This window comes from Triturus cristatus, chromosome 1_2, assembly GCF_964204655.1.
Source record: "Triturus cristatus chromosome 1_2, aTriCri1.1, whole genome shotgun sequence".
Taxonomy (NCBI): domain Eukaryota; kingdom Metazoa; phylum Chordata; class Amphibia; order Caudata; family Salamandridae; genus Triturus; species Triturus cristatus.
The window spans coordinates 369459907-369487352 of NC_140580.1; the positions used below are offsets into that span (position 1 = coordinate 369459907).

At 41.9% G+C, this 27446-nt stretch overlaps 1 protein-coding gene across 2 annotated transcripts in view; it reads left to right on the forward strand.

Moving 5' to 3' along the window:
* Positions 1-27446, forward strand: part of BICC1 (BicC family RNA binding protein 1) — a 681813-nt gene that overhangs the window by 551329 nt on the left and 103038 nt on the right. For both annotated transcript variants that reach the window (XM_085604750.1, XM_085604761.1), the window contains 3 exons: positions 18618-18869; positions 22475-22606; positions 25863-26049. In XM_085604750.1, the coding sequence (XP_085460876.1) occupies positions 18618-18869; positions 22475-22606; positions 25863-26049 (571 nt within the window). The remainder of the gene's footprint in view (positions 1-18617; positions 18870-22474; positions 22607-25862; positions 26050-27446) is intronic.

Here is a 27446-nt window from a genome sequence, read left to right on the forward strand (position 1 = left end):
TAATCCCTCCTCATTCATCATTTGTATCCTTCCATGGCTATTGGCCCCTTTACTCCTAACACTATTTTCTTCCCTGTCTCCCCACCCCATTGCCCCCTCCCTCAGTCTGTGACTTTAGTGAATCAAATAGTCCAGAAAATGAAAGAGAAGCCGGGATTCAGATTCACATGCTCCGATCGCGTTGTGTAGTCTGTAAGCACTACTTTTATTAATGAGTTTCGCATTATTAAAGCACCACGGTGTGCATGTGTGGCGATGCTTCACCCATGAGGTACGTGCCAAGCAATTGTTGACCCAATCCACACTGCGTCTTTTTCAATATATTTATTACGAAGTGCAGGACCTTTCCAAGGGATTTTGCACACTACATTCATTCACTCCAAAAATAAAACGTGTAGGTAAAAAATAAATTGCCATTTACAACGTCAATAGCTCTAACTCACAATTGCGAGACCTATTTGCATTGCAAATGCTTGTTTAGCATGGTGACGGTTCACGGTCGGGAGAGTTAGTTTTATTTAGCTAATTAACCCGCAGTGAACAGCTGGGTGTACAATGTGCCGGTATTTAAATTGCTGGTAGTACTGTGGCACACAATGTCAATAGATTACCATAGAATATTCTATGCCATAAAATGTAAAACCAGAATTGCTGCTATAACCCTAGGTCAGCAATTTGACAGAGGTTTATTTTCAGGAAAACATTTTTATGGGCTAAGTATTGTAACTGGAGCACGCTTAAACACACAATATCATTACTACTTCTATCGAGGCACAAAAACTTGAGTTTTGCACTTCCAGTAAGTCCTATAGATTCAAAAGATATTTATGGGTGCTGCAAATTAATGCTTATAGTTACTGTAGCAGACCCTAAAGTATTAAATTATTATGGAATTTGTACAGCCTAGGAATTACGAGCTAATTTCTTTTGAGATTTGTGTTATAAAAAGCAAAGTTTGATGTCATTTGTTTTTCCAAACTTGCTTCAAGGAGGGTATACCATGTCAGCCATATCTCTGAAAGACTGCCTCAGCGTTTTATTACAATTTAGGGATTGTGATGATGCCCCAGCAACCTCAATTGCAAACTGAATCAGCACTAAGTGGCAGGATTTCATATTTTGGTCAAGGGGGGCAGTATATGAAATCAGGTCTCTAGCCTGATGCCATATTGAATCCCAATTAGACAGTGTCTTAAGCAGTGACATGTAGGTGACACCACACCAGGGGAACTTTTATTCTATGAAAAGTAAAACACATTAAGAGCGCTCCGCACATGGAGGAAAACTTGTTTAAAATGATAGGTTTTAAATGATAGGATGAAGGTAGAAATTGTTACATTTTAGTCTTTACTTTTTTCGAATGTAAATTAATTGGTACAGCACACTCTTTAAAAAGTAACTTTCCTTCCAATATCCTTTTTTCTTGCATTCTTTGATTTCATTTTCTGAGAGTTGTGGGGCAAACTCCTTAAGCTCCATTTTGAAACCTTTCCTCAGTGCATCATGCTGTCACTTTCACTACAGAGATCAGTGGTCCCTATTCAGGAGGAATACAGTGTGATAGATAACCATACACTTAGAATAGAATGTATGTCTTTTGTCCAGCCGGACAAGAATTTATTTTCATAGTATTTTTCAAAAGTAGTATCAAATAAAACATTCAAATGACAAGTGGGCACAGCCGTGACCAACAGAACACAAGACAGAACAATGAACACAGAATTGGCCAAAAGGCAAGCCAAAAATGGGTCTGTACAGTTGTTCTCAGTATAGACAGACAGAAATTAATCATTTAACACCGTTGCACAATGTGTTATAGCTTGAGTCTAGTGCATAGGGTGTTTGGGTGTCGACGACGTTTCGATGCCACATTAAATATAGGGCATCATCTTCAGGACAAACAAATAATGCACTGCTGTCTTGATAATATATCACACCTTTTTTACAATTCTAAGGTGACAGAGAGTCGACGGTTCATTATAGGCGCAGGAGCGCTCAACATCTGGACTTTGGGGGTTGTTGACACCGGCGGGATCAATTCTGTTTGCTTTATGGCAGAAAGTCCTGTTGGGTGCTGTGTGCCAGCTGTTGGAGAATGCACGATCGCATTACTTCAGTGAGCGTGGGCAGTATCGCCGCATCTGCTTCGGAGTTTACTGAGAACAACTGTACAGACCCATTTTTGGCTTGCCTTTTGGCCAATTCTGTGTTCATTGTTCTGTCTTGTGTTCTGTTGGTCACGGCTGTGCCCACTTGTCATTTGAATGTTTTATTTGATACTACTTTTGAAAAATACTATGAAAATAAATTCTTGTCCGGCTGGACAAAAGACATACATTCTATTCTAAGTGTATGGTTATCTATCACACTGTATTCCTCCTGAATAGGGACCACTGTTCTCTATAACATGAAATTGCCCAAGGTCCCTGTCTTAATTCCTTTGGGTTCCCTTGTTCTGTAAAATGTCACTTTCACTACAGCACATGCAGATATGAAATGGTTATCTGTTATCTAGCCAGGTGAAATCTGGCAGTTCTAGTAGGGTTTTAAATGATACATAAACTTGTAGTACCGGACAGGTTTTGGGGGATGTGTAAAGGAAAGGGGGAGTTCATGACAGAATGCTTCAGGAACATATTGATAAATTGACAAGCATACTGAGACGCTGCGACCAATAATTCTACTTTATTTTTTTAATCAAGTATTTTATTGATTTTCCAAACCATAAAACACACACTAAGGGCCTTATGTAGGTAAATTACATTTACCACTTCATAAATACCGAATGTTACCGATTCGGTATTTATGAATCGGTAAATGTAATGTAGGTAAAAAAATACCGAATCGGTAAGTGTCGGTATTTTAGAGTCGGTATTTACCGATTCGGTAATGGCAACCTGTATCTCATTGATTCCTATGGGCCAGGAGGCCCATAGGAATCAATGGGAAGCCAGTTACCATTACCGAATCGGTAAATACCGAATCGGTAATGGGGGGAGCTTAATCAAGGGTGGCAGGGTGTCACATTGACACCCTGTTGCACCCCTGATTTCTGCATGTGTGCACATGTGGCACACATACATGCCCTGAGGGCATGTGTGTCTGCCACATTGCACACATCTAAGGGCTTAAAAATGCATTAACTGAGTCATTCGTCATTTACCACCAACTTTCAGTTGGTGGTAAATAACGACTCCCCACACCCACCACACACTCCCCCTACATCTCATTTCTGTATTCGGTATTTACCGAATCGGTAAAATTACCGATTCGGTAATTTTACCGATTCGGTAAATTACCGAATACAGAAATGAGCCCCCTACATGTCAAAAGCCTAAATACCGGTCGGTAACGGTATAATTACCAAAAATCGGCCGTTACCGACCGGTATTAGGCTACGTACATATGGCCCTTAGTAACCCACTTATTTCCCTCTCTCTCCCTTCAACCTTCCCACCCACTGAAGTCACCGGCATCTAAAATAATTCACTCATCACTTTTCCAGCCTTTCCAAATCTCCTCAAAATTCACCCTCTGCCTTCATAGTTAGTTTTTTCCTGTGCGTGACATATATTAATTCCCCTTTCCCAGTCCTTTATCCCGGGGGCCACTGGGGATTCCCATTTATGTGCTATTTCCCATTTTGCTAGGAGAAACCCTAGATTAGTTAGTGTGCGTTGGTAGGAGGTTGTGTCCGATTTGCTCCAAATCCCTTATAGGGCAATTTGTGCGCTTATCAATATCCCTACTTCAGTTGCTGTCTCTAATCTATGTGTCACTCCCTCTCAGAATGCATTCAGAGCCGGGTAATCCCAAAGTATATTTAGGAAGGTTAAATTTTGTCCACACCTTCTTAAGCAGGAATCATCTAATACCTTCCCTATTTTATATAAGTGTATCTTAGTGTAAAAAACTGTATGTTGTATTTTTAGCTGTACAAATGTGTAACAGGCCTTAATCTCCACCTGTCTGGGAAACATTAGTGCATCTACCCAGTCTTCATCATCAAGGTCTCCAATGTCACTGTCATCTATGGATGCAAGGTCTTTCTGGGTACTCCTCATTAGTGTCTAGTAGGTGAGAGAATCAGTTTTGTATGTAGGGGCCCTCCAATAATCTATATTCCAGCAAGGAGGCCTCTGTAATTTCCTCCCCCGATGTAATCTATGCCTGCAGCGCGTGATGTGATTGCAGGTACCTGAACATTTGGGAGGATGACATTTCATACTCTGTTTTAAAGTAGGTGAAGGGCCGCCATCCCGTTAGCATCCTAGACATCCACCATCCTGCTGAGCACTATCAAACAGCATTGACAAAAACCCTCAAGATTAGCAACTTCCTCTAACCTTACACCCACCCATAGTGGAGTCTCTGGGGTACATCGCCCTTTCCATCCCATCACTTGGTAGAGCTCATGCCATAGCGCTATTGTTAACTTTGTGGCAGGGAAGCCTCCTTTAATTTCCCCCCCTTAGAGAACATGTAAATATCCCTTCTCTCCCATCATCTCCCTATCCATTTGGAATGCTGGGTGATTTATTGGTGCGTAGGCCCAATCATTAATTATGCTCAGGTGTGCTGCTTCATAATATCTTCGTATTTTTGGCAGTGCTAACCCACCATCATAAGTGGATAGTTGTAGTGTAGAGAGTGCTATTCACAGGGTCACCCCAGGCTCAACAGGTTACGAACTATCATATCTACTTTCATGAAAAACTGTATTTTTTAAGGGCTGTTTTGCAATACATAAATGAAGCGTGGGAGGGCCACCATTTTAAACCATGCCGCCTTCCCCATTATGGATAGAGGCAATCCTCCCCAGTGTCTCGCATCCATTTTCAGGTTCCACAGCAAGGGTGTAAGATTATCCTCGTAATGCGAGGTGGTAGTTCAGGGTACCCATATTCCCAGAAATTTAGAGTGCGCATCTTCAATCTGCAATAGCTGTTGGAGGGGAGTTTTCAGCACCCATGTGCCCATCGGAAAAATTGGAGATTTAGTCTAGTTGATATGGAGCCCGAGTATTCTCCATTTATTGTAAATATTTCTCTTACTCTCTTCAGTGTTTTGACGGGGTTAGCCAAATATAGTAACATATCATCTGCATATAACGAGATGTGATCCTCCCAAGGGAGAGCTCATCTCTAGCCTTTGATTTGTGCATCTCTTCCCACCCATTCCACTAATGGCTCTAGTGTTACTGAAAACAATAATGGTGACAGGGGGCATTCCTGTTGCATGCCCCTTCCAATTGGGATCACTTAGAAAGGACCCCGTTTACCTTCAATCTTGCTTGAGGTTGTGTATATAATAATTGAATTTCGGTCCAAAACACATTTTGTCTAAAACTACAAACATATAAGGCCATTCCACTGAGTCAAATGCTTTGTGGGCATCTAGAGAGGTCAACACCAGTGGTATCTGTAAACCTGCGGCTGCAGCTATATTATTGTGTAATCTCCTAAGATTAAATTGTGTGGACCTGAGGGGCATAAACCGATTTTGATATGGGTGATCAGCTCTAGTATCACTTCCCTCAATCTACTCGCTAGTGCTTTTGCCAATATTTTCCTATCTACATTCAAAAGTGAGATGGGTCTGTATGAGTCCCATCTATCTGTAGGTTTCTCTGATTTTAAGATAGGCACCACTGTTGCTGTCTGCAGATCCCTAGGAAGTTTGCCCCTTTCATAAGCTTTGATATACATCTTATATAGGGGAGGCACTACCTTTGCGTATAATCAGTGTAGAAACTCTACCAGTAGGTCATTTGAACCTGGTTCCTTCCCTGCTGGGAGAGTGCTACACTGATTTACTCTGTCAAGTCTGTTTCTACTTTCTACCACCAGTACTTTCTCTTTACCCAGTTTTCTACAGGGGCAATGCCTCATAAAAGCCTTTAACTCTGAGTCCTCTCACATGTGGTTTGCCCTATAAAAGTACTGTAAATATCCTGCCATGGCCTCTGCCATGGGCTCACTTACCTGCACTCTATTCCACTGTGGGTCAACCAATTCAATTATGTGTGATCTTGCTGCTTCCCTGGCTGCTAGCCATGCTAAGAGTTTCCCTGTCTTGTCTCCTCCTTCATACAACCACTGCTGCCTAGCTTGGTATAATTATTTAACCTTATTTGTCACCACTGCTTTATACTCTGCTTTCCGCTGATCCAGATGATGAGTTATCTCATCTGTTTGTCATTGAGCCTCTCTATCCTCGCCTGATTGCCTGATCTCTTGCTCTGTCTTTACATTCTCTCTTCCTCCTATCCGCTACTTCACATGCTATTATCTACTCACTTAGAGTATCCTTTTACGCCTCCCATAGGATAATCTCATCTTTAGCAGTTGCCTACTTTATTTCAAAATGCTGGTCTATTGATTTAGTTAGCCTCTCTACCTCCTCTGTGAGGTTAAACGTCATGCCTCCATCCGCCATTTGTTCAACCCTATCACTCTCTGAATCTGTATTGTAATTTCCTGGGGGTAGTTATGCAGTATTCCCCGTGCCCTACATTTCTCATCTGTGCACTTGTGGTGTGTCAGAGTGGGTGTAAATATATAATCGATACAGGAGTGTACATTGTGAGCTCCGGAGTAAAAAGAATAGGCCTCATCTTGTTCATGGAGGGAGCACCACACATCCACCATCCCAGTGCCTCTATAAACCTGCTACGTCTCACCTCGTGAAATAAATGTACTGGTTTAGTATATGTCCTATCCAGGGTAGAATCCATAAGCATATTAAAATCACTCCCATTATTGTCGTGGCCTGTGGGGTCTCTATTGTTATCTGGCTTAGCACCTGTAATGTTTCAATCTGAAGCCCTGTTGGTACATATACATTAACTAGTGCTAACATTTCACCTTCCAAGTGTCACTATATATCAGCCTAAAGTGTCTTTTAACCATGATATCTACCCCCCTCCTAGATCCCGTTGGGTATCCTGCATGCCCCGGCACTTTGTATTTCCTCCTGCTCAACAGTAGGGAATGAGTTCCTCTCATGTGTATTTCCTGCAAAAACACAATATCCGCAGCACATCTTGAGAGGACTTTTGCTACCAAACCCTGCTTGAATTTGTGCCCCGCCCCGTTCACATACCATGTTAATACTGATACACTTTTAGTATTCATGTTAAGGGGTCTTGACCCATCTCTTCCTTCTCACCTCTCAGTTTATCCTCAGCAACCTCCCCTTGACTAAATTCCTCGACAACTACAAAATAACCTTGAAATCCTGCCTTACTGTGCCATGGTCGGTCAACTGTCCGCCCTCCCTAATTCAGTGTACGTCATTTGCCCTGTCTAATAGTAACAGTAATGTTAGCATGGCGGGGTCCGTGAGGAATATGAATGTCTCCTCTGAGCCTTTAGAACCCATCTGCTCCTCAGGTATCATGTAAATTATTTCTCCCGAGGTCTTGGTGTCACTACTGATGGTGGGGTCTCTGCCTCGAGAATCTGGATCCAGATGCCCCCCCCCCCCCCCCCGAAGAATATCCATATTGTGCCTCCCAGAGTTGTCTGTTGTTAGCGTAATGCCTCCACCACTTTTGCTTTTTCAGTCTCTACTTGTTCTCAGGAGGGTTTCTGGGCCAGTCTCCTGCACGGTTTGCATCATTTGTTTACCTCACACCACTCAGTCATGGATTATTCCTTCGGGTTGCCTTAGTGGTGGTGGATAACCCTGGCGCTCAAGCCATTCCCATACCTCTGCTAGATTTGAAAAAAGTTCATGTCTCCTTCCAGGATGATACAAAGTCTTGCTGGGAAACTCAAAGCAAACTGTATGTTGAAGGCCCGTAAGTGTTCTTTACTGCTAGAAATGTTGCTCTCTGTCTTTGCACTGTAATTGTATAATCTGGATTGAGAAATACTGAGACTCCTTTCACCTGCCAGGGTCCATGGGATCGGGTTCTCTGTAATAACACATCTTTATCTCTGTAGTTCAGGAGTCAAACCACCGTCATCTTGGGAGGGGTCGCTGGTTGCAGAGATTTACCTGCTATTTGATGTGCCCTCTCGATCGTTTACCATTTAACACCACGTTGGCCAACCAGTTTTCCATATACAGTCCCAGTGACAGTCCTTCCATTCTTTTTGGGAAACCCACCACTCTGATGTTATTCCTCTGTGATTGTCCTTCTGCGTCATCCTTCTTCATCCCGCATAATGCTGTTTCCTTTTCTAGTTGGGACAGGCAGTCTCCATGAGACAGTACTGTTGGTCTCGTTTGCACCAGTGTTGATTCAGTCTTTGCCACTCTGTCTACCAATTTCTTAAGGTCTTATTGTAAAAGGTTCACATTGTGTGATACTGTCTCAATTTTCCATTCCAACACCACTTTAATGGCTGCCAGAAATATTGCTGTATGTGACTCTAAGCCCTTGTCTGCTCTCAGTTGTGGGGCAAGGCTGCCTCCTCCAGCTCTACCTTTTCAGCTTCCCCTTATATTTGGTGTGACGTTTTTGTGCACACCATATTGCTGCCACTTGTCCCCTGCAGTGGGACCCTCAATGGTTGTGGTGTGGTTACAAGGGGCCGTCTTTGGTTTCACTTTCCTCAACTGCTCCTCGCACCCCACCCCGGACGCTTTACAGTTCCTCATTCATTAATAGAACCTCCAGAGGATTGCCTTCACTTCCGTTTGAGATCCGCCGTAAGCCCTGATCGGTCAGCTATTAGGCTGAGGCTGTGGGGTCTCAACTATCCTCTGTGCTTCCCAGTGGAAGAAGTTCATCTGTGCCGGGGTTTGGGTGACTGGACATATCTCCTGCGCTTCATAGTCGTAGGCTTCTTTTGCCCCCAAATTATTGTCCTCCTGGACTCTCAGAAGGCCAGAGTGTCAGGGGGTTGCCTGCGATACTTAATCGTTTTAACGCTAAGTGTGGAAAATCTGGAAAAATGTCCGTCACTATGGCTTTTTAGTGTGATTGGGGCAAAGGTAAGAATGACCCTTGGGCGTATGGGATGAGGATTCTTTTTGTGGTTTAAGGACAAAGTTATTTTTGGATGGATTTAGACACTTTATTGAGAACATTCTTCACTACCCGTGGTCTTCAAGAGGTTGCATCTGATAAACGCTTCATTATATTGGAAAAGCCAATAGAGATGCAATGATCAACAACATTTCAAAGTTTGCAAAATCCTGATAGGTGAAATATTTCCCAGATTGGTGGTTAAGCTTTGATGCAGTCCTATTTGGAATCTTCAAAATAATTCAGGAGTTTTCGGGCACGTGTGCTTTATTTTATTGAGATTGTCAGTCTATCCTTAAATATCACTCACCAGATTCCTGCAGTTGATGGTTTACAAACTTTGCATCTTGCAAATTAGGCAGGACTTGTTCAGGATGGCCATCTTATCTCCAAATGGCAGTTCAAGCCATGGCCACATTATGATAGTGTCACTTACTCTTTTTATACTGGGCTGGCACAGGCTTTTTTTAAACGAGCTCTAGGATGCACAGAGCTGCTGCTGCATTATTTTCAGCCATTTCTATTCTGCTGAACTCCAGAGTTAAGCACTTACATCTTCTCTGCTCCTGGGGCTTCACCGGATGACAGGGCACTGAATGCAGATGTCCCTTTTATCTCTGAGGATAAAACAGGGAGCTGCCTTCCACGGCTTTAGTTGTCAAATTCAGCCATGGGATGGCCAACTTGCAAGGGAGAAAAAGATCATTTATTTCTAGACATGGGGGCAGGAGTGTCCTCTTCATTTAAAATTGCTGCAAGGCTTGTGGATACATTTTCATATTCTTATAGGAGAAATTCCTAATCTTCTTGCTGCAGTTTTCAAGTTCTTTGTGTAAATTCCTGATCTTTCAAAAAGGACCTACAATCCTTTGTTCAGCACTGTGGAATTCACCAAAATCTCAAGGGGTTTACTAGAGAGGCCTTTCCATAGTTCTTCACATTTTGAAGATGACTTTGGTTATCACTTGCTCTCAAGAGTAAGTGCCCTAGGCTCTGCTAGGCGAAAGGCAGAGTCAACCAGGTGGACTTGGAGACAGTGGTTATAAATTGTCACTCAGAGATGAATGTCCTAAGCCATATTGGTGCCCAGGTACTTCTGCAATGCTAAAATGAGCTTCCACCAGAATCTTCAGCAATCAGCTTTGTTGAAGGCTGAATAGTTATCAATAAAACTGCAATACAGATGTAATCATTTTGTCTGACATACTTTGCAGTTGTTTGGTAGGAATAGTTGTAGTGCTTTTTTATGGCAATTTGAGTGAAAAGTATCAGATTAAAGTAATAATCAGTTGTGCAAGTAATTCAGTAACAGCTTTGCAAATGTTTTACCTATTCAATTGAATAATAAGATTAGATATAGGTAAAGGCATAAATGAAAGTGTTACATTTCCATAGCTGGGACTCTTCCTCTTGCCTGAGCAATCGAGTACAAACTTCCACCCACAACTCACCATCCATGTTTATGTTTTAGCAAAGCACCATCATGGGGAAACAGGTGGATTATACTTTTCAAGAAAAGGACTTCTTGGCTGGTTCCATCATAAATCTTTATTCTTGTCACATAGCCAGTACACCACTCTGACTTTTTCCATGTAGGGCTTAGACTAGGTGGCAGTTTTCAAACCAGGCTGGGCATCTATAATCCAATCCTGTCCCCATGATGCCATCATCAGGCCCTGTTACTTTAATTAAAATGTAGAATGGGTTGTCAACAGCCACAAGCAGGGCAGGTCGATTGTGCTATGTGAAAATACAGCCTTCACCAGAATTGACTGATGTCCGTTGATTGTGTAAGGAATCATAATTGTGGTGTCAGAAAGCATGTTTTGGGATTCTTTTTTCATGCTGTCTGGCTTGTTATGGATGGCAACAAGTTTTCTCATTGAGTAGGGAAAGAATACAAGCCAGAGGCAACTACAGAACACACTAACCTGTTAGGATGAGCCATTAAGCCTAAACGTGGTATTGAAATTAAACGATGGTATTTCAATATTTGGAAATTATGTATGTCCATGTAACGCACTGTGATGATGTTGGCTCCCTCTGGCGCTGGACCATAGGGCCACCAGCATAAACGGTTTCTTGTGATCTAAAAAAATTCCTTTAAAAGGCTCCTCTGTGTATACTTGTTTTTATGATGTGCCTTGGGGAGCCAAGTGTTACTTGAAGTTTTGCTATTCCATTTCCCTACTGAAGGTAGAACTAAAAATATTGTTTTCTTAAAACATAAAGTGTGGCATCTACTCACACCTGACATGAGCAACTCGAGAAAGGCAGGTAGTCTGGACCCTCAAGCACAGCTTTGTTCAGGAAGACAGAATAGGTTTACAGTAGGCTGAGTAACCCAGGGCTTTCACCTCTGCTGCTTTTGTATCTTCTAATGTTTCCCTTAATTGGTTCAAAAAGCAATTGAAAAGGGATTTTTTATTAACATTGAATGTGTTAATTTCAAATGAGACAATAAAGTTTCAAAGAGTGAAGATTTATTCTCGCTGGCATTGTGGTGATGGAGGGCAAGTAATACCCTCATGCCCTGTAATTCCTATTACAGGAGGGTATTCCAAAGTTCTTGAGACCACCAAACCAAATAGCTGCTTCACACCTTTTTTTTGCGATTTCTATTTCTGTTGAATGCCAATGATTTCCCACATTTTAAAAAAATGCCACTGAGCACAACTTGTGTTCTCCTTGGTACCCCTGTTCCCAATTGTATCCTGCACTTGGACCATGTGCTCCATGCCTCTTTGCATCTTGTGCTACCCACCTCGTCAGGTAATTGGCACTCAATCTCTAGACTCTGTCATCCTAACAATCATAGACCTATATTTAATTAGAAGCTTTTCTATAAATAAAATAATTTTACCGGGCTTTACTCATATAGAACAAATATTCCTCGAGCGACACAAACTGTAGGTAAAATACAAACAACAGTAGTAGTGTATGGCTACAGGCAGTACTAATTTCCACACGCACTGCAGCTGTGCAAGCTATATGGGGAACTAGGCATGTGTTTTACTACCCATGCATGCTCGTGCATTACTCTTGCCAGTAAATACTGATTCAAAATATCTAATCCCAAACGATTGGCCAAGGAGGGCTAATATTATCCTGACCCTGTGCTTTGGGAGACCTTTTTTTAACGACCAAAAAATAGCCAAAGCCTATTTTCCATGAATCTCAATAACATCCGAAATCTTAACCCCTTCGCTGCTAGGCTTTTCCACCCACCCCCCGTGCTAAGTCTTTTTTGGCTATTTGGGGTAGTTCACGCTTAGGCCCCTGTAGCTATTTGACCACATAAGGTATCCACGCCAAATTTGCGTCCTTTTTTCCCAACATCATGGGGATTCTAAAGGTACCCAGGGTTTGTGGATTTCCCTGCAGGGGACCCAGAAATAAGCCAAAATACAGGTAAATTTTGGTTTTTGGGGAAAATGGGAAAAAAGGGATACAGATGAAAGCGTCTGTTTTTTTTTCCCTTGCAAATGGTATCAAAAAAGGTGTTGTATTGTGCTGAAATCACCATCTTCCCAGCTTTCAGGGACAAGCAGACTTTTGTGAGAAAACCATTTTATTTTTTCCAGTTTTGTCATTTTTCTGGGACATAGCCTATTTTTTGTGCTTTCAACCTCTTTCCAGTTAATGGTAGAAATGGGTATGAAAGGAATAATGGATCCTGGAAAGCAATACGTTTTAGAAAAGTAGACCAAATTCTGAATTCAGCAAGGGGTCATTTGTGTAGATCCTTCAAGGTTTCATTATAGAAATTAACCATTGAATATAGGAAACATTGAAAATTAGTTGGAAAAAACAGCCATTGGGTAGGAATTGTAGGTTCACCAAGAACCCGACGAATCCAGAGCCAATAACTGAGCTGCGTCTTGCAATGGTTTTTTATTATGTACCTGGTATATAGCAATTAATTCGGGAAAATATATACATGGAAAAATCAGTATGAAAGACACCTATGTATTTCTGAAATTGGAACAAAATATAGAGTTTAGAAACAGTAGATATTTGTACATTTCCGGAATTGTGAGTACCCATACTAGCATGAGAACTATAGGTCATTTTTCAAAATGACTTCTTTTTACACATTGTCTTTCATTTGCAAGGCAATGGGTAATAACAGTTGCTCTACAATTCTGTTACCCTGAGTCTCCCGATAAAAATGGTACCTCACTTGTGTGGGTAGGCCTAGTGCCCGCGGCAGGAAACGGCTCAAAACGCAACGTGGATACACTTTATTTTTACAGTGAAAACAGACACTTTTTTTGTAAAGTGCCTAGCTGTAGATTTTGAACCCTAGCTCTGCCGGCACCTAGGGAAACCTAGCAAACATATACATTTTTGAAAACTAGACACCCAGGGGAATCCAGGATGGGGTGATGTGACTGGCTCTCACCAGGTTCTATTACCCAGAATCCCTTGCAAACCTAAAAATGTGTTTAAAAAAACACATTTTCCTCACATTTCTGTGGTGAAAAGTTCTGGAATCTGCGTGGATCCACAAAATTCCCCCCACCCCACTTTCCCCAAAGTCTTCCGAGAAAAATGGTACCTCACTTGTGTGGATAGGCCTAGTGCCCGTGACAGGAAACGGCCCAAAACGCAATGTGGACACACCACATTTTCTCAGTGAAAATTGACACTTTTTTTTGCAAAGTGCCTAGCTCTAGATTTTGAACCCTAACTCTGCCAGAGCCCGGGGAAACCTAGCAAACCAATACATTTTTTAAAACTAGACACCCAGGGGAATCCATGATGGGGTGAACTGACTGGCTCTCACCAGGTTCTGTTACCCAGAATCCCTTGCAAACCTAAAATTTGTAAATAAAAAAAAAAAAGGTTTTCCTCACATTTCTGTGGTGGAAAGTTCTGGAGTCTGCGTGGATCAACAACATTCCACCTACCATGTGTTTTCCAAAGTCTTCAGAGAAAAATGGTACCTCACTTGTGTGGGTAGGCATAGTGCCCGCATCAGGAAACGGCCCAAAACGCACAGGACACAACACATTTTCACAGTGAAAATGGACCCTTTTTTGCAAAGTGCCTTGCTGTAGATTTTGAACCCTAGCTCTGCCGGCACCTAGGGAAAACTAGCAAACATATACATTTTTTAAAACTAGACACCCAGGGGAAACCAGGATGGGGTGACTTATCTGGTTCTCACCAGGTTCTGTTACCCAGAATCCCTTCGCAAACTTCAAAATCTGTAAAAATAAATATATATATATATTTTCCTCACATTTCTGTGGTGGAAATTTCTGGAATCTGTGTGGATCCACAAAATTCCACCCGGCCTGCATTCCCCAAATTCTTCAGAGAAAAATGGTACCTCACTCGTTTTGGTGGGTTAAGTACCTGCGACTGGCAAGGGCCCAAAACCTATAGACGCAACTTCAAAATTAACTATCACAAAACAACCTGGTTTTGCAAGAGGGGTCACCTGGGTTTTTGGCCCCGGGCTCAGCGGCCATCTTGGAAAACTACCAAACCCGCACATTTCTGAAAACTAGACACCAGGGGAAGTCCAGCGAGGTATGGCTTGTGTCGATCCCCCAACGTTTTCCTACCCAGAATGCCCTGCAAACCTCAAATTTTGCTGGAAAAAACACATTTTCCACATATTTTTAGGTGGAATCACCGTGCCAGCACAAATTTCCTATCCCACAGCAATCCCCTCAGTCTCCCAAGTAAAATGATACCTCACTTGTGTGGGTGGAGAAAGGGCCTGTGACTGGGAAGAGCCCAAAACATAGGGAATAAGGGTATAGCACCAAGAATTCTAAGTGCTACATTTTTAAAAAAATGTTTTTAGCCAATTCTGCATTGGACACCCACACAAGTGAGGTATCATTGTACTCAGGGCACTAAGGAGAATGCTGTGGGGTAGGACATTTGTGCCGCCATGGTGATTCCACACAAAAATATGTGGAAAATGTGTTTTTTTCAGCTAAATTTGAGGTTTGCAGGGGATTCTGGATTGGGAAACGTTGGGGGAGCCAGGCAAGCCATACCTCATTGGACTCCCCAGGTTGTCTAGTTTTCAGAAATGTGTGGGTTTGGTAGGTTTCTCTAGATGGCGGCGAGCCCGGGGCCAAAACCCCAGGTGCCCCCCCACCAGGTAGTTTTGTCATAGGTAATTTTGAAGTCTCCACAGTACTATTTGGGCCTTTTCCTGTTGCAGCCACTATGCCTAACCACACAAGTGAGGTACCATTTGTATTGGGAGACCGGTGGGAACGCTGGGTGGTAGGAAAGTTGTGTCAACCCGGTGATCCTACAACTTTCCCACACAGAAATGTGAGAAAAAATAGATTTTCTCAACAAAATTTGCAGGGGATTCTGGGTAGGGAAATGTTGGGGGACCCACGCAAGCCATACCTTGCTGGACTCCCCCGGTTGTCTAGTTTTCAGATTGTGTGGGTTTGGTATGTTTCCCTAGGTGACCATCGAGCCCGGGGCCAAAAACCCATGGGACCCCCCCCCTTGCAAAAACAGGTTGTTTTGTGATAGGTAATTTTGATGTCGCCTCAATAGGTTTTGGGCCCTTGCCTGTTGCGGGTACTTGACCCACCCATGCAAGTGAGGTACCATTTTTATCAGGAGACCTGGGGGAATGCTGTGTAGAAGGAAATTTGTGGATCCACGCAGACTCCAGAACTTTCCCAATTTGAGAAAAAAGTGATTTATTCAGCTAAAGTTGAGGTTTGCAGGGGACTCTCGGTAGGGAAATGTTGGGGGACCCACGCAAGCCATACCTTTCTGGACTCCCCAGGGTGTCTAGTTTTCAGAAATGTGTGGGTTTGGTAGGTTTCCCTAGATGGCCGCCGAGCCCGGGGCCAAAAACTCATGGTACCCCCTTGCAAAACCAGGCTGTTTTGTGATAGGTAATTTTGAAGTCGCCTCACTAGGTTTTGGGCCCTTGCCTTTCGCGGGTACTCGACCCACCCACACAAGTGAGGTACCATTTTTCTCAGAAAGACTTTGGGAAATGCGGGCTGGGTGGAATTTTGTGGATCCACACAGAATCCAGAACTTTCCACCACAGAAATGTGAGGAAAATGAGTTTTTTGTACAAATCTTCAGGTTTGCAAGGGATTCTGGGTAACAGAACCTGGTGGGAGCCAGACAAGTCACCCCATGCTGGATTCCCCTGGGTGTCTAGTTTTGAAAAATGTATAGGTTTGCTGGGTTTCCCTAGGTGCCGGCAGAGCTAGGGTTCAAAATCTACAGCTATGCACTTGGCAAAAAAAGGGTCAGTTTTCACTGTGAAAATGTGGTGTCCACATTGTGTTTTGGGCCGGTTCCTGTCGCGGGCACAAGGCCTACCCACACAATTGAGGTACCATTTTTCTCGGAAGTCTTTTGGGGAATGTGGGGTGGGTTGAATTTTGTGGATGCACGCAGATCCCAAAACTTTCCACCACGGAAATTTGAGGAAAATGTGTTTTTAAAACTAAGTTTGAGGTTTGCAAGGGATTCTGGGTAACAGAACCTGATGAGAGGCACACAAGTCACCCCATCCTGGATTCCCCATGGTGTCTAGTTTTAAAAAATGTTCAGGTTTGCTAGGTTTCCCTATGTGCCGGCTGCGCTAGGGCCCAAAATCCACAGGTAGGCACATTGCTAAAAATAAGTTAGGGCAGAAAGACTGTTGCTATTTTTTGGGGGGATGGGGGCATTGGTATGCTCATTCTGGGCAGCCTCACCTTCACGCATAAAAAAAGCCAGTGTAATCGCTGGCACCTAGTGTGCTTTCTAAATTTTTGGAAAATTAATCCCTGGCGCTAGTGGGCTTTCTGCCCCCCTGGGGGGTAGATTGGGGGCTACTGCCCCCTGGAGGGGGGGCAGAAAGACTGTTGTGCCCAAAACACAATGGGGAGAGCAAAGGCCCTTGCCCAAGGGGCCGCTCCCCCCTCCCTGGTGCTAGTGGGTGGATCACACTCCTCTGGTGATCCCCATGCTGGGATCCACTAGGAAAGGGTATCATTGGAAAGAGGAGATTCTCCCCTTCCCAGCGATACCCCTCCCAAGTGTTTCGGTGCTCGGGGGGCTGAGATAGCCCCACGAGCGCTGAAACTCTGAAACTAAGTTTCAGTTTCGTTTTCCATGTAATGACGACAGCATGCCATGCGCGCGATCGTCATTACATTGAAAACCAGGGAAGGGCCTTGGGAGGTTGGGGCCGCTCTTCCCCACCTCCCGAGGCCCCCCCAAAAAATGGAAATCCCTCTGCTGTTTACAGCAGAGGGATTTCGTGCCCCTGTTCTCATGACGGAATGGTTCACTGGTGCTCATGATTGAACCATTCCGTCATGAGCACCGAAGAGGTTAAAGAATGAGAGAGAACAACCTCCATAGGCCGCTCTTTATGTTCTGCCATATTGTATCATTGAGATACTTAATAAAAACAAATTTGCTCGATCATTTGCAACTCTTTTCCCCTTACCTTTTAGAAGCTGCATCCAAAACATCACTAAGTTTATTAGTTATGCATTTCTTAATGTTTGTGGGGCAGGTTATGTTGTAGAATTTCACCACAATATTAATGTTGCAGTAATTACTATCCATGACAGAAGGAACATTCATCACTTGTAGAAAGACTACTGATCTCATTCTTGAGTTCCCTCTGCATTTCTATCTCCACTTGTCTCCTAACTTCTACACTATTCCCCTCTCTTCTACGTTGTATGTCTCTTGTTCTTCTACTATTCCTCCGTCTATCTAGTCAGGTGGTACTTCTATGGTTCAAATAGCAGGATTTGCCTGAGGATTGTCAGTACAATAGGGAACCTGGATCTGATCAGTTCCTGATTCCCCGTCGAATTTTCAGTCCAAGACCATAAAAAGGAACTCATTACTAACATCGATTGTATCAAGGAATATTTTATTAAATGAAAATCAGTTGACTGCAGACACGGAAAGGCATTTCCGTACTAACCATGTTACTCTATAACTAATAAACATGTACATATGATTTACTATGTAGAAAATATGTAGTTCTCTCTCCAACTGTGTGTAAGTAAATATACGTGAAGCCTGTTTCTTGTATAATTAACACTTGAAGTACTGCACCAAATAGTCCATCAAACCTACCTGAAGGGGAAGTGGGCTATGATTTAGGAAGTAAATAGTGGCCAGTAGGTCATTAAGGAAAGTTGCAAGGCAAGCTTAAAGATCCCACTGCAATATTCTTTTTCTTATTCAGTACATCTATCTAGTTGGCGAACCCTTCCTCTCACCAATAACCTATTCCTCCATTTTTGTGGGGACTATATATTTGGGTGGGCTAGCAGATCAATGCAGGAATAAAAGACAAGACTACCTTCCAAAGAGTGAAGGTTTAGCAATAGCAAGACCATTATTGACAGCTCTTCATATTCCCGGCTTAGATGAAATAATGTATACTTCTTTACATCTATTCTCCCGTACAGAGGCATGAGGGGGTTGGAGGTCTGAAAATTTTGTTTTATAGTTGCAAAGTAATTTAGTTTGATACTTTGACTTTTCTGTGAACCATGTCCATATCCCTATTCCATAAGAGGCAGGTGCTATTTAATATCACAATTTGCTGTGCATTTTAAAAACATTTTGTTCCTAGGATATCTATATGTCTTTCCTTTCTTTTTAGGAAGGAACTGCTATGCTTTTAGAACATCTTGCAGGCAGCTTAGCCTCTGCTATTCCGGTCACCACTCAGCTAGACATTGCCGCTCAGCATCACCTCTTCATGATGGGTCGAAATGGGAGCAATATTAAACATATCATGCAAAGAACTGGTGCTCAGATCCACTTCCCTGATCCAAACAACCCACAGAAGAAATCCACTGTCTACCTCCAGGGCACCATAGAGTCCGTCTGCCTTGCCAGACAGTACCTCATGGTAAGATTTCTTTGAAATTGATATCGAATGAGTTGTAAAAGATTGGTAGAAAATTTTGTTTAAGACCATCAACAGTGCTTTCCTAGCAATTTGGAAAGAAACATACGCAACAGATTAAAGTTGTTTTGAAGAACACAGCATTTCTTTCTCCGATGAAGGTGACGATGATTCTTTCACTTGTTTCTATTTTCTGTGCAAATTTTCTTAAAACAAGTCTTCCTATCAAACAATGGCAATGATTGCTTTATCTCTGATTTTTCATACGTGTTGCATATGTTTGCATCGATCACTGATTTCATGTTAGTTGCCCTTTTCATGATTTAATTTTTCTATTGCAGTTGTAATAGAGGGAACAATTACAGAGTAAGTAAGCACCTTGTACACGATGTCTTAGAAAATGCTTCTTCGGAATCTACACTAAAAACACTCCTTGCTAGCAATTAGGACAACTCAATTGAATTAAATGTGTTACTTTCTGTTTCCTTTATTCATTAATTATTATTGGAAGTGTGTGTCTTAATATCTCGTGCAACATTAGAGAACTACTTTATGAAAAACATATTCTGATGCGCTCGAGCATCTACGGCCCTTGTAGAGGGCTTTAATGGGTCTGTCATCTCTTCTGTCAGTTATCCAACTCTTAAAAGTTAATATGTCCATGTCAGACATGTCCATTATTATCTACGTTTGTTACATATGTAAGGTTAAGCATATTTTCCTTTCTGAGCCTCAGAGGTTTTCAGTGAAAGCTCCGAGTGGGAGAGAAATGGAAATCCGATACAGTGCTCAATAGAAGGTCATCAGATTCATGTTGACACATTCTTTGGCGGATTAATCTCTTCTGTGGCTCAATTCTGTCTTGCAAGTGGGTGAATTGTATTTGTTGATGCAGACCCGAAGCCAGAAAATTTGAATTTCTCTGCAAGGATGCTTATCAAGTAAAGTATTTGGGAACTACTGATGGTCACTGCCAAACCATCTGTATAAGATAATTACATTATTCCCCCCGACCAGAGATTTAAACAGTAATCAATTTTGGTAGGAAAAGTATAATATTTGACATCTTCATTTCTAAAACGGAGTTAATCGAATTTATTTTCTCGGTATTTTGGCACAAGGTACATATGCTTTACAAAACAAAAACTTTGTAAGCACCACAAGGCCTGTGAAAATGGTTTGAGGCCAGATTATGCATTTTGTTTGTTTAGGAGTGAGCCAGTTACGTAAAGAGGCCTGTCAGCATTAATTGTGAGAGAACACCGCCACATCAGACGTACTTGGTTGTGTAAGAAATGAGTCTGCACTACAAACACATTACTTAACATAAATGTAATAAAACTTGGGTGGCCCTGTCCTGCTACAGTTAACTTATGAGGCACTCGTAATCATGATATATATAACACGTCTGTGTCTAGCAGATGACCTGATCATAAATGAGTGATTTGGCAATAAAAGAAATTGTTCCTGTTAGGAGGGTAAAGTTAGTATCTGAAAGTAAAATATAGTTTGATATGGTTTCCTTTTATGGAGTATTGTGCTTATACGTGTTTTATGTGTTTTGTAAATAGCAAAATGTAAAGTTTTTTCCAATAAAAAAAAACCCGCCTGCACCTTTTTTTGTGTCTTATTGTGTTACAAAATAAAATATATCTGTTTTATATCGGCTTATTTATTGTTTTACTTTGCTAAGGTACTAAATGATATTTAAAGTTTTGTCTAGTCACTGACTATTGCATTGGAACAGTAGGCTTTTACATTCAGGATGCTGTGTGAATATACTAAGCAGTTATGAAAAAGAAAACTAACATAAAAATGAAAAGGTGATTGCGGTTTCCGAGAATGGTTAACTGATTTTGAGGCCTGGAAAATAAAGCACACTGATCAAGGTAGCTTGTTATTAAAGTTATGTCTGACCTAAATCCTTTATGCTTTCAATTATACCACACCATTCATGAACCCTTAATTTGCATAGTATTCTATCTCATGAGGGTACAAATAAAAACTGAATTGAAGGTGGAAACTGTTTCTCATAATCTCAGTTCCACACTCTCACCTCCTCCAGCTATTTCTTTGCCAATCAACAAATGCGAGGTTTTTGTCAACTCTGAATTATTGACAAAAATATAAGAATGGCTCTAGATGGGCTCATAATTGGAGTGTATAATAAAGTGAGTTTATATTGACAAAAGGTCTTAGTTCCCTCATGGTAATCTGTAGAGAGACTAATTGATTATGAAAATTAGCATGGTTGATACGTGTAGAACTTCTGTGCAGTAATCCACAACTCTATGCATTGAAAATTGGATAAAAAAAATATAAAGTTATTTTGAGAAACGGGTATAGTTTTAAGCATATATAACATCTATAGTCTGATTTATCCAGTCCTCCTTGAAAACATTAACCTCCCTGAATTGATTGTTAAGGGAAATATCATTCTGCCTCTGAAGACAAACACAGTTATGTTTGTCATTATTCTGAACTGCTTATCTAAACTTGTTTTCTTGTAGTAGGGGACAATGTGGCCCAATTCAAAAATGTTCTTAAAAAGTTGGAAATTAGTTCTTGTAAGATTACTATGTGTGGAACAAATATATGTTTTTTTAGGAACTAACGATTAATTTATTCTATACTCCTGTAAATCAACAATAAAATTGGATTTCTATGAGTGCTTGAATGCATAGGTTTTCAGCAGATCAACATGTAAGAGGTGACTAGTTCAGCATGTGTAAATAGGGGTAAATCGTAATTGCCCATGACATTTTTTTAGGGCATATTTTCTGCACAGACAAAATATTATTTCCTGAAAAACAATCCATCTCCTTTGTGATTGTTCCCTCCCCATTAATATCATTCCCACATTTACTCCCACCAGTGAAAAGAGCAAACTTACAGGGGTTTTCCTGGTAGAAAACAGCCTAGAAATTGCCAGTTCATACAAAAAAGCAATATCTGGGTGCTTCCCAGCTTCTGCTTGTGAACCCATCCAGAACCACACATAAGCATGTTCACAGTGGATTTGCTGACACAGAAATTCCACCTTTTTTCATTTCTGTTGCATATATTTATTGGATTCTCCTGGAACACGTTGCAGAAAGAATGGGGCACACCTATATTTATATTTGTTGCCACAAGTATATTTTTAAGGCAGTAAGTATGTTTAACTTTCAATAGGATGCATTGATTTTTATTCATAATAGCATCTTGGGCTGAATAGGCTGAGGATGTGATTCCGGTGTGTAAAGAATTTCCATTGAACAGTGGCGTAGCTTGGGGGGGGGAGAGGGTGGCGGTCTTCCCCCAACGGCACTCTTTATGAGGGCGACTCGCAGCAGCACACCACCATTTCACTTCGCCCATTCACTTCGCTAGCAAGCCCCCTCCCCCCCGGCTCTTACCTGCACGCACTGGCCGTCTCTTGGCAGCCAAATGCGTGATCGCCTCTGGCAGCAAAGTCGATAGCCACACCACTGCTATTGAATCTTGAAAAGAACTTTAAAAGAACTGTAATCAACATCACGTCATTAGCAATCTGTTTAATAATACTATTATATTTATTGGTTAATTGATAATAAGTAATGCATTCTCATTAATTTTCACTTTTCCAGGGCTGTCTTCCTCTTGTATTGATGTTTGACATGAAGGAAGAAATTGATATTGAACCACAATTTATCACTCAACTAATGGAACAATTAGATGTCTTTATAAGTATTAAACCTAAGCCCAAACAGCCAAGTAAAGTAAGTACTTTTATTTTCATAATAACATTTCCAAAGGATAAGTCCTATAATGACAATAAAGTGTGATTCTCATTTTGTAATGTTCTTCCCTCCTTCGCTACTGCCAAATTTGACACTCCAAATACTTCTATTAGTTTAGAAAATACACCCAGATTTAAATATCAAAAACACCAATTGAAACACACGGTTAACCTTGTGCGGGGATAGTGTTCTTTAGTAAAGACATTGGTATTATGCAGACTTGACTATGGAAACACATTTGTAACAAACTTCCAGCAAAACAGATTTCCAGGCCTAGAAGATGTATATAGTACAGCAAAACACCACATTATCTAGTACATTGCACTACAGCCGAATCTGGTTATCCTTCCTTTGAATCTTCATTGAAACATACTATGCATATAATACAGTTTGCCTAGTCTCCAACTTGCTTGCTGAAAACCTCCGGTGGATTATGCTTGCAGCAGAGTAAGTATCTCCTTTCACTGGACACTTCACAAACATTCTAATCAGAGCCGGAATAGGAAACAAATTACTCTGGGAACCCATAAATTGGGGGTCAAGGTGTGGAAAAGGAACAGGGGTAGAATCACTAGGGGCAGAGTCACTGGGGCAGGAGCTTGAAAAGCAGAGCCTGACAGCCAACATATACATTTATTTAAAAAATATCTGCTGCAAAAAAATTCACAACAAGGACATGTGACAGTAAATCTGTTCTAGCTTACTTAATTGGCCACATTAGAGTCTGCACTTTAAAAAAACTTAGAGTGAAGATACATCCCGCCTCCTTCCATGGCCTGGCACCTCCCCTCCCTGCACACGCTGGCTTCGAACCAGCAGCGAAATAATAAAATGATAGTAAGGGATCAGTTTATTGTTCAGCTGCTGGCTCTGAGCTAGTGGGGCGACGGTCTTTTTTTAGATACATGTATTTTGGCTCGTACATGCTTAACTTTGCATTAAGATTTTGCTGAATATAGGCATCATGGCCAGGATTTACACATGGATGTCTAGTACGTGCATTTAGTCTTTCTCCCTCTCTTCTCTCTATCACAATACCACATTATATCTAATAATCAGGGCTGGCAATGAATCACGTGTTTGTGGACCAGAGTCTCAAAGAGATTGTTTCGGAAACCCTCAACCACACTTTTAGTTTGAGGGCTATATTTTATCTCCACTTGTATGGCTGGGTGGAAAGTGTAATCAATGGGTCAGTCACTCAAGTGTTCTGTTCTCCAAGGGGCTCCCTTGTCCTCCACCAGGAGGGAGACTGTATGGGTTTTGACAACAGTGAAGAGTTAAATTTATCTCCCGATCTTTTTTTATTGTATAAGAAGACATCCTCTTCACCATACCCCCTACCCCCTCCTCTCTACTCTTCTCCTCTTTCCACCTATTGACCTTTGCCCTCACCTGTCCTTGCTCATAGTTCCCACCCTGTCTATCCACTGGACTTTCTTCTGTGAACTTTCCCTCATCAGTTGAGACCTAGCAATCTGACTGATGCCCGATGGAGCTACCTGTTTAGCTATTGGGGTGATGGGCTGTGGATTCCCTCCTCGGACATCATCTACCCTGTCGGTCTTTGGGCTGACTTCCTTTCATCTCTCCTGCCGTCTTTTCCTTCATCCTTCCCCTTCACACTTCCCCTTTCCCCCCCTCCTCTCTATTTGTATCACCTTTCTTTCCTCTCTCAATTTGTTGCTTAATGTTTGATGTAATGTGTATTTGGTTTCATTCTCAGTAACATTGTGTAGCCTAATGTAAAATGCTCTGATACCTACGGGTCTAGCCAGCACTATATATAACTCATAAATAACGTTCCTCTGAACTTCTGATGGACCTCTGACGACGCCCCATGGGCGTCAAAACTGTTTGTAATCACCTGGATACACGAGCAACCTTGGCCGATGCCCGGTGGAGCTGTCATATGCAGTTAAAGAGGAGTCTGGCCCTGGTTTCACCCCCTCAGCTGTCACCTACCCAGCCGGTCATCTGTCATTGTTTTCTTCATTTTTCCCGTTGTGTATTCCCTCCCTCCCCCTCCTCCTCCCCCTGTGACTCTTTGATTTAAGTGATGTTACTATGTAACCTGTAACTCGCTGTAACTCATGTAAAGCGCTCTGATACCTCCAGGTCTAGTAGCGCTATATCAAACTTTTCAAACAAACAAAAAACAATCAGTATTCATTGTTCACTTGGATTTTCAACTGGCCCTGCATACCAACAAATGATGCAGTAATAAATGCAAGCATGACTAATTTCACTTTGCCTTTAAGCATGTAAAGTATCACTACAGGTGTCAATGTCTTTGAACTGCCGAGAAGTAATACAGAGCCCAGACTGCTTAGCTTCTGCCCCTCTGCACCAGTATTATCAGAAGTTAGGCTAGGGGACAACAGAGAGTATGTCTTGGAATGTAATGAGGGTATTCTCCGGTGGATTATGCTTGCAGCAGAGTAAGTATCTCCTTTCACTGGACACTTCACAAACATTCTAATCAGAGCCGGAATAGGAAACAAATTACTCTGGGAACCCATAAATTGGGGGTCAAGGTGTGGAAAAGGAACAGGGGTAGAATCACTAGGGGCAGAGTCACTGGGGCAGGAGCTTGAAAAGCAGAGCCTGACAGCCAACATATACATTTATTTAAAAAATATCTGCTGCAAAAAAATTCACAACAAGGACATGTGACAGTAAATCTGTTCTAGCTTACTTAATTGGCCACATTAGAGTCTGCACTTTAAAAAAACTTAGAGTGAAGATACATCCCGCCTCCTTCCATGGCCTGGCACCTCCCCTCCCTGCACACGCTGGCTTCGAACCAGCAGCGAAATAATAAAATGATAGTAAGGGATCAGTTTATTGTTCAGCTGCTGGCTCTGAGCTAGTGGGGCGACGGTCTTTTTTTAGATACATGTATTTTTCAGCAAATCCTCTAAATCGGTTTAAAAAAAATTGTTACTGTAGTCACCTTTACTTTGCAGTAGCAACTTAAAAGAAATATTTAGTAAAGCGTATATTTGTTATCATAACAATTGATTGCATTTGATATTTAGTGAGTCATTATATTTTTCATGTTGGGTTATAATTTTCTGGTCATTGTTCTGTGTAATTCTTTTTTAGGATATGCGATCCCTTTGGTGCTTGTCAAATAAGCATATTTTGTCAGCATTCTGTTGTATTTTTAAAGAATTAGATATTAATGAAATTACAGGAATGTGCCTCTTAACACTGCCTTTTCATTTTTCAGTCTGTGATTGTGAAAAGTGTGGAAAGAAATGCCCTAAATATGTATGAAGCAAGAAAATACCTCCTGGGACTTGAAAGCAGTGGCATTACAGTGACAGCAAATCCTTCTCCGATGTCTTGCCCTGTTGGGTTATCGTGCCCGGGTCTTGATATCTTGGCATCAGCTGGACTGGGACTCACTGGGCTAGGTATGAAGTTGCCTGGGCTTTTGGCCATTCACATTATTGATTGGTTGGGAAAAAGGTAGTTTCAGAATCTTCCAAATAGTTTTTGGCTCGTACATGCTTAACTTTGCATTAAGATTTTGCTGAATATAGGCATCATGGCCAGGATTTACACATGGATGTCTAGTACGTGCATTTAGTCTTTCTCCCTCTCTTCTCTCTATCACAATACCACATTATATCTAATAATCAGGGCTGGCAATGAATCACGTGTTTGTGGACCAGAGTCTCAAAGAGATTGTTTCGGAAACCCTCAACCACACTTTTAGTTTGAGGGCTATATTTTATCTCCACTTGTATGGCTGGGTGGAAAGTGTAATCAATGGGTCAGTCACTCAAGTGTTCTGTTCTCCAAGGGGCTCCCTTGTCCTCCACCAGGAGGGAGACTGTATGGGTTTTGACAACAGTGAAGAGTTAAATTTATCTCCCGATCTTTTTTTATTGTATAAGAAGACATCCTCTTCACCATACCCCCTACCCCCTCCTCTCTACTCTTCTCCTCTTTCCACCTATTGACCTTTGCCCTCACCTGTCCTTGCTCATAGTTCCCACCCTGTCTATCCACTGGACTTTCTTCTGTGAACTTTCCCTCATCAGTTGAGACCTAGCAATCTGACTGATGCCCGATGGAGCTACCTGTTTAGCTATTGGGGTGATGGGCTGTGGATTCCCTCCTCGGACATCATCTACCCTGTCGGTCTTTGGGCTGACTTCCTTTCATCTCTCCTGCCGTCTTTTCCTTCATCCTTCCCCTTCACACTTCCCCTTTCCCCCCCTCCTCTCTATTTGTATCACCTTTCTTTCCTCTCTCAATTTGTTGCTTAATGTTTGATGTAATGTGTATTTGGTTTCATTCTCAGTAACATTGTGTAGCCTAATGTAAAATGCTCTGATACCTACGGGTCTAGCCAGCACTATATATAACTCATAAATAACGTTCCTCTGAACTTCTGATGGACCTCTGACGACGCCCCATGGGCGTCAAAACTGTTTGTAATCACCTGGATACACGAGCAACCTTGGCCGATGCCCGGTAGAGCTGTCATATGCAGTTAAAGAGGAGTCTGGCCCTGGTTTCACCCCCTCAGCTGTCACCTACCCAGCCGGTCATCTGTCATTGTTTTCTTCATTTTTCCCGTTGTGTATTCCCTCCCTCCCCCTCCTCCTCCCCCTGTGACTCTTTGATTTAAGTGATGTTACTATGTAACCTGTAACTCGCTGTAACTCATGTAAAGCGCTCTGATACCTCCAGGTCTAGTAGCGCTATATCAAACTTTTCAAACAAACAAAAAACAATCAGTATTCATTGTTCACTTGGATTTTCAACTGGCCCTGCATACCAACAAATGATGCAGTAATAA